At 40.2% G+C, this 12,911-nt stretch overlaps 1 protein-coding gene across 1 annotated transcript in view; it reads left to right on the top strand.

The window, feature by feature from the left end:
* LOC117166167 (protein groucho) overlaps positions 1 to 12,911 on the top strand; it is a 155,289-nt gene that overhangs the window by 100,051 nt on the left and 42,327 nt on the right. The window contains exon 5 of the mRNA XM_033349920.2: positions 5,284 to 5,421. Coding sequence (XP_033205811.1) covers positions 5,284 to 5,421 — 138 coding nt within the window. The remainder of the gene's footprint in view (positions 1 to 5,283; positions 5,422 to 12,911) is intronic.

The raw sequence follows: 12,911 nt of genomic DNA, 5'->3' as shown, positions 1-12,911 counted from the left end.
CTTTCACCCTTTTCTTCGCGCACCTGCTAAAGCATCCGAGCCATTCATTATTTCCTTGGTTACCTCTTCAGCCGGAGAAAACTTCTTGGCAACGCAATTACGTCTTGTACTGTCCTCCCTTAGTCGTGTTGCACTCTCTCTCTCTCTCTCTCTCTCTCTCTCTCACCCCCATCTCCCTCGATGGTTCACCCTTTGCACGCAATTTTTCTATTTCTTTTTACCCCGGGATTCTTCTTTTAACTCCGGTGGCTTGATTATGCGCCGTGAAATTGTATCAACGCGCTGGAAATTAACGCGAAGCTTGTTGTCCCCTTGGCTCCCGCGGCTACCGCGCCCATTTAAAAGGCGAATTTTGCACGCGACGAACTTCGAGAATGCAATTTGAAGAAGCTTTTGTGGAACGGTAACGAGCGTTCCCTTTGTTCTCGTCAGCCAACCGATTTTAAATAGAAATAGCCATTGGATAACGGGATAAACGAAAGATTGCTACTTTCCCAGTATTTAACCAAATTTTCCTCAGTCTTTTTTTATTCTTCTCTTTTTTCTTTCTCTCTTTCTTCTTCCTTTTTTTTTTTTTTTTTGCTGAGTTGTGTGGTTATAGAAAGTAATTGGTCTCTGAATAACGTTTCCAAAGAAACAATGAAACGAATGATAACAACGCAAGAGATTACGATAGAAGTGCAAATCGTTTTAGTATTTATCCGTTCTCAGAAAGATTTCTCTTACATAAGGTTCTAGGAAGATCCCAGTTTCCAATTGTTTTATGAAACTGATCGACACCGCAGGTTACGAGATTTACATTTGTATAATGAACACTAGAACTACCGATAGTTAACACGAAGCTATTTCTACCCAAGTCAGTCAAAATGACTGGTCTTTAAAAAATACGTAATAATAGAATATTTTTATATTTATTGATTTATTACTTTCTTACAGAATGTAGTACATTTTTGGTATTATTAATCGATCTGGGACCATGATCCCTAAAGGAGAGTTGGCACATTTGTAAAATCGTAGAATCAGTCATTTTGACTGGTGGTAGTATAAGTAGCCTTGACTCAAAATTAGTTTGAGTTTGAATACATAAAAAAAATGAAATTTATTATATTATTCTTTTAGTTATCATTGCGAAAGACACTATATTATTGCGGAAAAAAATGTAACATAAAGTAGGAATTTTCAAATAAAATTGTAAAACCAGCCCATGTGACTGGCGTGGTAGTTCTAGAAACTTGAAGAAATAAAAGAAATCCTTGTATCCTAATCGATAGTTTTTATTTTGAACTGAAAATAACATAAAACATCAGGAAATTAACAGAAACGTATATGTGTTTTCCTTATGCCATTTATTTCTGGTATTTATACCTTTGCTGACGTAGTTGTTCATATAACTATAGCGAAACTAGTGAGAGATGGTGCCCGAAAGAGTTAATCTATCACTTTAGCGTATAACGTTCGCGAATTATACGCGAACGCGTATCTTTCGAACGTCTATATCTATCTGAAAGCAACGAAAATCGCAATATCGTGTTCCTCGGTTCGTGTTTCACCGCTCGGTACAGTTCATTCGTGGATGGCGCGACTCATTCTTCCGTACGTTATAATTAGTGGTCTAATGACTAGCACGCAGGGAGGACGACGGGTAATTAAAACAACTCCCGCCTTGCCTCATTCTCTCCCTCTACCTTGTCCTCCTTCTTTCCGGTCGCTCGCTCGTCAGCTCGCAGGCTCGAGAGAGGGAAACTTGCCAAGAATTTTAGTGGCCGCGATATTTCAATTAGCATCCAGGGCTTGTTTGAGCGGCAGTGAAAACAGCTGCTGTCAGGCCGCGATGCTTGCGTTACCGTTGCTGCGAGACGTTCTGACGACGGGGTGAAACAAGAACTAAAGGGAGAGAAAGAGGTCCTGGAAGGGCTGGTTGCATTTACCAGATAGATCATATCTGCAGTTCGCGTTTACCAGTCGTACGGAGGAGCGTCGTGCACCGTTTTCGTAGGCGGACACCCGGTTGTTTTGCTTCCTGTTGCGCAACGAATAAACTTGTTCCGTTTCCGCGATGTTTCCTCTCGTTTACACGTACGCTCCATCTTTGCGAACGCGCGAAAAGCACGGCGCACAGGCGCCGCTTAATGGGTCGCCACCGTCGAGACGCCTCTTTTGCAACCCCTCGCTGGTAATTGGGGTGGTGAAGAGCCAAGTGGCATGAATTTCTGAGAGCGCATGGGGAGTCTTCAAGGTTTTTAATTTATTTTGTTTCAGTTTTTTCTCGTACTGTGTACAATCTGATTTGCATTTGTTTGCACTCGCGATCAGAATTCTGATACGCAATGATTAAGAATTTTTTTAGAGGATTCTAGCGATACACAATGAAACTGAATGAGTTATGTTCGCGCTTAGGTATTTTTTTATCTTTCCAGGCTTTTTAAAATTGTAAAAAGTATGAGAGATACGAATAAGGTATACGTAAGGGTGCAATGTCGCTTCCATTTCGCTGGAAATTTTCGATGCTCTGGCTTTTCTCTCGTGATACTCTAGCGGAAGTTCTGCTTTCTTACATTCTTTATAGAACATAGTAGATGATATCGAATTTTTTATAGCATCGGATATGAAACCGAATCAATATAGAAGGAACACGCGATACGAAGTTCCTTTGTGTTGCCGATTATAACTTTGCTCTGTTGCATTATAACGATGTCTTGATTCATAAAATTTCCTTACGTTGTACGCGTACGATATCGTTAACTTGCGTCTTTGACTCAAAGGAATTACATTCTTGCAATTATTTCGTGTCTGCCTTCTATCAATTCGATCACGAATCTGTATCAGCTAATTATACGTTTCGTTTGTAAGCAAGTTTTATCGTTTGTATCATATGATCTTGACATTTCGAACTTCAAAGAAAGATCGTACGTTAGGCGGAGATTCATCGGTCCGTTCGATTCTGCGATTCGAAGAAGTCTCTGTTAAATCCTATGAATCGTAAAGCTCGTTTAACTTCCGCGCTCTACAATTAACGGAGCATCTTCGCGCAACTCGGTCGGTAAAATCGATGATTTGTCGCATCGTTAACACAAATGAACCCCGGTGATTTCGCTAGCAGCACCGCTGGGAAGTGGGCGGTGCGTTCAATTATACATTAATCGAATTATTATTCCCAATTACGCGGCGGCTTCATTAAAGTTGAAACCGATTAAAATTCGAGTACGCTGAAACGCGACCCTAGCGTGCAAAATTCAGAATATTCGACGCTAGAGGGACAACAGAAACGAGACATGCAGATACAATATTAGATGAAGTGAAATGAACAGTGATAAATAACAGGTTGTAACGTCACAGTAGTAAATAAGGTGGAAAATAACGATGGGAAATAATTCCGTAAATAATTATGCTGGAACAGATACGTTTATATATCAGTAATTATCGTTACCGGATAGATAATCGGATTTTTCTGGCTGCAAGAATTTATAACAAGCAGATGCAATATTTGAAAATAGATTTTTAGATTGAAAGATTTCCCAGAATTATTTATGCGTTTATATAAAACGTGCTTGAAATTTTTCAGTAATTTTCGTCAATACCATATGAAGAGAGAGAGAGAAAAAAATAATAAATTATATTTCAATATTTTCTATCATTTACAGACAAACGATTGTTCCACTCTCTTCGTAATTTTAAAAATCTCTGTTCATAATATCAATACTCCGAAAGATATTAAAATATTACTTGTTTTAATAGTTCTTTTTACAAAACGTAAGTATTGTTCGTGTCATTTCCTTCCGACGAGTAAAATTATCGAAGTAATTTATTTGATTCTCGAGAATTTAATGTTAATCGTGTGCTTACCTAATGAAATTAAAATATTGATAAAACGTTGCATCAGTTTGTCTTCTAAAAGTCTCGTATGTAACAAAGCTTTAAACACGGTAATCGAATATTCCAATATTCATAAACCAGAAAACACACCAAGGCTCCTTTCCACATCCGAGTAACCACATTCTTCCAATATTCACAACCAGAATATGCAGAACGTTCACAAAAGAACAATATATTATGGCAAAGAGAATCTGCAACCGCTGGTTGCTGCTTTGATCGTATGAAATAAGGTAAAGGCTGGCTTCACGCACCCTTACGAGGAAAACGAGTACAGTACAAATGCAGGTGTGCCATAACCGGCCAAGGGTGTTTACGACACCCTCCGGTCAGAACAGACTGACGGGGATTAAATTAAATCCACGCTGAATCGGCGGTAGCGTGGCCTCTCTCTTTCTCTTTCTCCCCCTTCTCGGCTCAATTTTCGTCTCGACCGATGCCAACGGGCATTACCTGTATCTGCCATCACTTTGGCCGGAAATTAAGGTCGCCCGGTGAGCTAGAGAAGTCACGTGTCGCAGCAGTCCACCGGAAAACCGCCAAGTGTTCCGGACAACTGAGGAACCACTTGGTTCATCATTGTTAATTCGTTCCTATACGCCCGATGCATTTAATTATATCAGTGTCAGTATATCTTGGAAGGTGAATTACGTATTAATTGATAATAAGAACAGTTTGTACAATGTAATTTTTACGTAATTTTCAAACATGTCCTCTTTAATCCTACGTCCAAATTACAAACTTTTTCTTTCCAACTACAAGCAACATTTTAATATCGTAATATTGTCAGAATATCTTGAAAATTATGGAGGGAATGGAACAATACGTCAGCTTGGCAATCAAGTGAAAGTAGTAGATCAGAGAGAATGTAGGAAAGTGTAGGGAATTTTAAAATTGAAAAATAAAGAAACAATTTTACAGAAATCTGCATACGTTGAATCTAACTTAGCATTAAATCTATTAACAAATAAAAGTTACATAAAGGTTTTTAACATTCTATTTAATGCCCCGGTCTATAAATTCTCGTCGAATACATGCTATCACGCGAATTCGAGATAATAGCAGTCAATTACCCATACGCATATCGCGAGATTGACGCGAGAACCACGATATAAATCACAGGTCGACGATTCGGTCGAGCTAAACGATCAATCGAGAAAGCGAGTGGACTCAATAAAACTCGAATTAAGTAATGTACACGCGTTCGATACGACTGGTGTCACGCTCGATGATTGATACCGTTGGAATAACCGCGTGAGGAGAAAGGCAAAGAGAGGTGAGCGTGGGTGAATCATAGAGAGCGAGGGAAAAGGACAATCGTTATCCGAGCTCAATTACGGCGAACATGGTTCGTCGATCAACCGTAAAACGATTTACCCTTTAATAAGGATCGTTTCTCCTTTCTATTTTCAGACAGAGATAGCGAAGAGGTTAAACGCCATAATTGCTCAGATCCTGCCGTTTCTCTCCCAGGAACACCAACAACAAGTCGCTACTGCTGTTGACAGAGCCAAACAAGTGACCATGACCGAACTCAACGCCATTATCGGGGTGAGTGCACGCCAATGGAAGATAAATTACCCGCTCGTGATACACGGCCGTGTGTATCACGACACACGGTTACACGCGTACACGATGTATACGTTCGTAAGTTTACTCGGTCACATGAAAATTTCGGGCAACATGGAATTTCGAATGGGTGAATGTAGCGAGCCAAGTGTTATTGCTGAGGATTGATATCCAAATTGATAACTTGTTTTGCTGTCGTGAGAAGAAAATTATTTTTTTTTTAAATTAGTAGGATTTACATATCTATACAGTTGTTTTATAAGTTTCCATAGAATCTATACGTTAGTATATTTTTTATAAAACGATTAAATACTTAATTTCATTGAACCTGCTTATCACACATTGAAATCATACTATGTGCTAGTGAAATCTTAAATCACAAGCTACGAGTTATCGATATTAATAAATATCATTATAAATTCACATGGTTCGGTAACAAGTCATATGAAAGTTTGCAGGTAAATTTTATAGATTTATATGAATTTAAAAATCGTAAAAAAGAAGGATTTATAACGTGTTGATGTTATTTATTAAATTAGCTATTGTTACTCTATTACGTATTAAATTATCGTGCAATATTAGAAAGAAATTATCGCTACTCGGGTATTTTATACAACGTTTAAATTTTTAATTTATTCAACGGTATTTAAATAATCGCACAGATCGCTTTTATGTGATACTGGTTCTGATACAAATTCTAACCGAATTAGACGTTTATGAATATGCAACAAAATGAAGCGATAATGGCAAGCGATTAATACAAACCATAAATTAGGATCGGTTATATTTAGCTTATTATCGTACATTATAATTGTGGATGAAAGAGAAATACACCGCAACATATGAAAATACAAGTGTAGCTGTACGGTATGCTCATCATTTCCCTGTTTCCCAATTCGCTACGATTAAACAGTATCGTGCGTATACATTTATACATCGTGTGACGTGATATTTGTATTTACCGCCAAATCTATCCAACGACGCTTCCAATAGCAACGTCGAATCCGCAAATTAATTATTAAGCGTGGCCGATGACACGAAAAACAAACACGCTGGCCAACAATCGAAGTTTCTCACGAGCGATCGAAATTGAAGGGATTTCATTGTTCCTCTAATGGAAAATCGATTTCTGTTCAAAACAAAACCGCTCGTCTCGAATCGATCTGGCCGCCGAAAAAATGATTTGTGAACACGGGGGAAAATTTTTTTTTGCTCCTCATTTTTTGTCTCCTTTTTCCTTTCTGTCATTTTTTTTTTTTTTTTTTTTTATAGCAGGATCGGTTGTTATTTTCATTGCGCGGAGTTATCGAAACGACGGATAGATAAATTTCTAAATTGAAAACGATTGCGAAGCGATAGGAAGGGACACCGGGTGCAAAACGGTCGCACCGTGAAATTCGTTACGAATCGGGGAAATTTGTTGCGAACGAAACGAATAAAGTTATTCGTCGCAATTACGCGTTTTATTAGTCAACGATTGTCGTATCGTTGTTATTCGTTGTCGGTGTCAAACTCTAGTTTATAGCCAGCAAGATTTTACGTTGTTATATGAGATACGAGTTGTTCGACGCTTTATGGGCTTTCAGTTTTAGCAAACCTTCATGAATATCGAATAACGTTTGATTCATATTTCGGTCATCAGAGTACTTATTTTATGAAACATTTGACACTCTATCTATTTGTTTGTATATCGTATTTCGCGCGTTGGCGTACAAAGCGTTTCTAATTTTAATATTCAATTTTCAATATTTACGACCACGAGCATTAGCAGATCAATATAAAAGCAATTACGTTCTCCATAATATGCGACTGAAATATCTCTATAATACAGGTCGTATATTTAGCCGACTAATTTTTAGCGTTTAAATTTTTCAATGGAACCTACGATACGTGAGATATTGAGAATATAAAGTCAGACTTTTTTACGAATATGCGGAACTTACAGCATTTATTTATTCCGATAAGCTGCATTAATTATACAAAGTCGAAGGGATTCGTTCTTTTCAAATCAAATCCAGATAACAATAAAATGAATTGCTGCGCCGAATGTTTCTGCTTTGCATTCATTTGAAACAACAAATTATTTTGACTCTAAGAATTAATGTACTTCTACTCTCGATGGAAGATTTAAATGTGCAAAAATGTACAGACTGCACATAATGTATATAAATGCACGAATTATTTAGCTGTTTGAATATTTAGAGGATGCAACAAATTTCTATTCAACTTTCGTTTCTTCGATCGATCGATAAAAATCTGAATTTGCATAAACATCTGTAGTTTGCTCATATTAAACAACGAGTTAGTAAGAAAAATCTACCAGATAATACATTTATCTCCATCGTGTCTTATCGTTGTTGTGAACACCGCAAAAGGTTACAGCAATCGGCCAGAGAACGCAATTAATTTCTTCCAAAGCCAAACAGGGAAGAAGCCCCAACGGTGCGCGCGATCATCGAGGTGGACGGACCTCGAGGAAAAGTTCAATCCGCCACGATGGGGTGAGGGTGGAAGAGCTGGTTCGGCCGCAAATCCCCTTGGAGGAAAATTTACGCGAACTCGTTCGCGGGCGTATCGGCGTGTAGAATGGTCGGTGAATACACGGGTCGGGTCTGATTCGCGTTCAGTCCGGCGTGAAACGCATTCGCGGCGAATGAGAATCCCTGGTCGGTGGTAGGAGGAAGCCGATGCACGCCCGAGGAATCCGAAAGCGGACGGATGGATACGATCCTGGCGAATCCCGAATCCCGAATCCTCCTCAATATTGCTCGAGCACTCAATTTCCTCCCTATTAAGCCGCCGGCTTCTCTGCCGGCGTTCTCTCCCCTACTCTCTCTCATCCTGAGTCTCTCGGTTCTACTCGCCTTGGATCGCGCGCGCTCATCCACCCCGCCACTCTGATCTGCAACCCCATTCCTCGAACCCTGCAACCCCTGCTCCTCTTTCGTTCTCTCCCTTTCTCTCTCTCTCTCTCTCTCTGTCTCTCTTCTCTATACACTCCACTTTCCTTCCCTTCGCCCCTCGAATCTTATCCAGAGTCTTCCTGCCCGGTTTCCAGGCCGGATAGGTTATAGTGTTACGGCGCACGAGCACCGACTAATCAGCATTCCTGCTACCCAACTGCCTTCGAAACCTCCCTCCATCCCTCGGCCAACCCCTCGATTTTCTCTCGTCGATCCTCTCCTCTCGCTGCCTCGACTCTCTCAACTCTCCGACCATAGAAACTTGCACGGATCCGCGGCGTTGTCGGGCTACGTGCGGCAAATCCTTAGCAGAATCCCTGGATTCCGCGCGCTTTAAATCGCTTCCCCCTTCTTGCCTCCCTATCTTTCTTTTCTTTGCTTCGTGTCTTTCTCGGTCGTTCTTGTTGCTACCGATTCTTCTCAAAGTAGTTGTCCTTGTTTTTTCTTGCGTCGTTTTTTTTTTGCATCGACTTGTTTCTCGTCCCACGACGCTGTCTCCAATCCTGTAGGTTGTTACGGCATCGAAAGAAAAACGCAGCAACGCCTCGCGGAATTCGCTCGCGTGCGCGCACCGTCTAGTGCCGACAATCGTGAAAAGAGTCGTAAAATTTCCTCTTGTGAACCGTATTCTCTGGAGTATAAGAAAGATTGGTTTTTTCGAGGATTAATCTGTTGCAAAGATTGTGGTGTTTCAAGCGTAAAAATATCTCTTTTGTAAAAACTTTTTAAATTTGTTCTCTTTAGAAATAATAATTAAAAAGTAATATAACCTAATCGATAACCTAGTCGATACGGATGATTCTTTGTTTTAATTTTCTGATGTAATATTCGTCTTAGAACAAATTACGCTATATACGTCGATAACAAAATGTAATCATCATTTATCAATACGTACTTTTACAATTGTCATAGTTCCACCAAGTAAGATCCCTATCTGCCTTCTTACAATTCTCTGTGCCTCTTATCAGAAGCAAAATGTAACCAGCTGTTGATCTATCCACGCTCTCGTCCACTATCTCAACAACGTATTTGCAGCTGAAAACCATCGTTATCGACTTATCACGCGTCTCAACGCCAATTACCGATCACGAGACTATTTCCAATTATCAATTACGATACACACTATCTCCGATCGTTGTTGTAAAATAAAACACCACCGATACCTGCGTAACTGCGCAAAGGCCGCTTTAAAATCGATTAGCACCGTAAGAAAATCGTCTGTTTATAAAGTTACGAGGCACGGACAATGTTGCTGACGTTCATAATATCGTAGCACAGGAACGGCCGAAGATGCTTTTCAGGCGTCAACGATGTGTGATATAGAAGAAGGTTAAGACGATCTCGTCGGATCTTTTAGCGGCACTATCTTCACGGCTGGTTGAGTCAGCAAGCATCGCGGCGACACCGGTGAAAACTGCTGAGAACAAGCCTGCGACGCCGCCGGTGGATACAGGTGGCGTAAGAAGGCTCGCGCGAAGATGAAGGGGTTCGTAATGACTTCCTCTTTGCCGCCACTCACAAAAGAAGACCCTCCGCGTTCGGAGCGTAAAAATTTCAGATTGAAATAACTCCCGCTTTGCCGGCTTAACTCTTCCCCAGAGGTAAATTGCCTGCGGGGTGAAAGTAGTGGTAAATGGTCAATAATTTTTCGTTTAACTCCTCGCGAGTAGAATTTCTTCTCTCTCCTGTTTCTTTTTCTTTTGCTAGAATGTGTTTTTTCTCTTATGCCGTAGAAGGGTAAAAGTTGATTAAAGTTTCGAAGACGGGATACTGTATTATTTATAGAATATATTTGCTCTTTTTTGCAAGGAGTCTCGTATTTGCGAGTATCGTGAAAAATGATTTTTTATAAAGATCTTTCTACCGGTAATTGTAGAAAGTAAATAATGTCGAAAAATACGATAAATCTATTTTTTGTTTTTATTATTATTTTCTGACCATTATATCACTTGCTGGCTAAGAAGAAGTATTTTAATACGAACTAGTTGAACAAAGTAAGGGTGAATTCAAAGATATGGATTTCCTGAAAATAGATGACGAATCTATAATGTTTTTTTCTTAAACAGTGTTCGAGTTCGATATCGGAAACATATATTTAATTGCAAGATTAAACGAGAAGATAACTTTAAATTGATTAATAATGTAACGAGACTCTCTCGGAAATTTGATTTATCATGTTTTTCATCCATAGACTTCGCATAAAAAGCTGGTAAAAATCGATATTCTATCAACGTTTACAAGCATTATCCTTTACCGAATAACGACTCTAACTAATTAAACACGTGATCCTCGTAATATCTAAAATATCCAGCACCCGCAAAACCAAACTGCGTCTCCTCTGCCGATACCTAAAATACATATTCAAAATTCCAAACATCCCTCACACTCCGTACATTCACTCGACCCGCTAGGAAGTTACAAACGAGCCATCGGCCACAAAGAGGGATGGGGCGAGATACATTCAGCTGGTCGGAGTAAAGTTCGTCGTAATCATTAGCGGAATCCCGCCACAAATACGGAAATGATCTTCTCAACGTGAATGGGCCAGAACGCCTGCGATGCCGCGAATACTGGCACGACAGCCTGAGGTCAGGATTATTATCGTTACCGGTGATGGGAAGCTCGGGACGTTTCTTAGGGGTTCTACAGAAAACCCTCCCTTGAATCCTCGGGAAATCGTTTGCTCCGACGTCTTCTTCTCCCTCGGCCCAACCTTTTTCCCTCTCTCTCTCTACCAGCGTTTCATTCCCATTTCATTCTCTCTGTTTGTGTGTTTTGTGGGTGGCTCAGACAGTCGCTCGACGCGAGGTTATTATATCGTTAAACCATTTAATTATCTCGGCAAACTGCTCTCCAGGAATATTCGGCCCGTCCTTAACGAGTGTACCATAGTTTGCAGAGGGTGGTGCACTTTCCGCTGCAACCCCTTATCGTCCTCTCCACCGCCGAGAAACTCCTTCCTTCCTCTCCTTTTCTATCCTTTGCGTCTCTTCTTCGTTTCCACCTTCTTCCGCTTCTTTGACGTCTTCCTCTCTCTCTCGCTTTCCACCGCTCTTGGTAGTCGTCTTTATTCCAGCAACGCGATCTGCCAAGCGTTAAAACGCTCCGCTGCCGTGGCGCGACTCTACAATTTGTCTGGCAGCTGAAACTCGACCGACATAGCCAACTAACGAGGAAACTAGCAGGCGCGAGGGAGTACGTTTATGGTTTCGTCGAAACTTTTCTCGTTCCTTTTACCTCTCTCTCTCTCTCTCTCTCTCTCTCTCTCTTTCTCTTTCCTTTTCTAGCTTTTCGTTCCTCGTCCTGCTCGTTGGGAAGGCTACATAAGTCCCGCCACTTGTTTCGTACTTTCGGATTTACCACGACTACCGCGACGGGAGGCAGAGGAGCCGAGGGTTATTTAAACGCGACCCCGTGGAAGTTTGCCCCCGTGATTTGTATGCTCTGCCCGGTGGAAAGTTGTGTCCCGCGTAACGAATGCCGAACAGGGGAGCTCCTGCACGGAATAAGCGAAGAGAATTAAATTACGATCGATGACTACGCGTTTTTTTCTTGCTTCTTCTCCTTCTTTATTCGTTTTCCCTTGGCATACGCATACACGGTCGAAGGGTGAAAACGTTTACATCGATTCGCTCGCACGGTGGACGGAAATATGGTGGAAAAAATTGTACGATCTCTAACCCTTCGGATTGTACGGATGGTGTTTTTTTTTTTTTTGTCTCTCTTTATTTATTTGTTCGATATCGAGCGAACTACGAGCAGTGTGTTGGCTTGGTGATTAATGGAGGTAAAAATAATTAATGGAGGCGTGTTTCATCATTGTTCAGTGATGTCATCGGCTGTACAATCTAATCTCGCCACTTATCTAAACGACGTGTTTATCGGTTGCACAGATTAGATTTCTGGATCGGTGATTGGATGTTATCTGGAAATCTCGGCGCGCTTGTCAATTACCGGTAATCGGTGTGCTGAACATAAAATCTTGCCTTTACTGCTCATCGTAAATTCTTTACAAATTGATATTACAACTTGCTTTCTATACTAAATTTCTAGATACCTTTTACAACGAATTGAAAATTGCGCAATTACAAGAAGGGTCGATACGATGTTTATACCTTTATACTGCTTCAGATATTTTTTGTAACGTTTTGATAGTGAAACATTAGGAATTGTTTACCTTTATCGATACTTCTATCTACTCATAGTATCGTAATATTTTATCTAATCTTTTCTACTTTCTATCAAATTATGCTGAAAATTGTTACTTTCCTAGAACTGAACTCGTTAACAGTTTAATAAGCAAGATTCAGATCACTTTAGCGATATCAAAAAATAAATGCTATAACAAGCTTAGCTTTTCTGTATCATCCATTATACGATTATGATATAATGATAGCAGATGTCTACAAAAATGATAACAACTCTAGAATTTCATCCAATGATCGTTCCTACAATGGCTACAAATAGCGGCACACCATCGTATTTATTGTAACATTTACGTATCTTAAA

The sequence above is a fragment of the Bombus vancouverensis genome, chromosome 2, assembly GCF_051014615.1.
Source record: "Bombus vancouverensis nearcticus chromosome 2, iyBomVanc1_principal, whole genome shotgun sequence".
Classification (NCBI taxonomy): Eukaryota; Metazoa; Arthropoda; class Insecta; order Hymenoptera; family Apidae; genus Bombus; species Bombus vancouverensis.
This window is presented reverse-complemented; position numbering and strand designations above follow the sequence as displayed.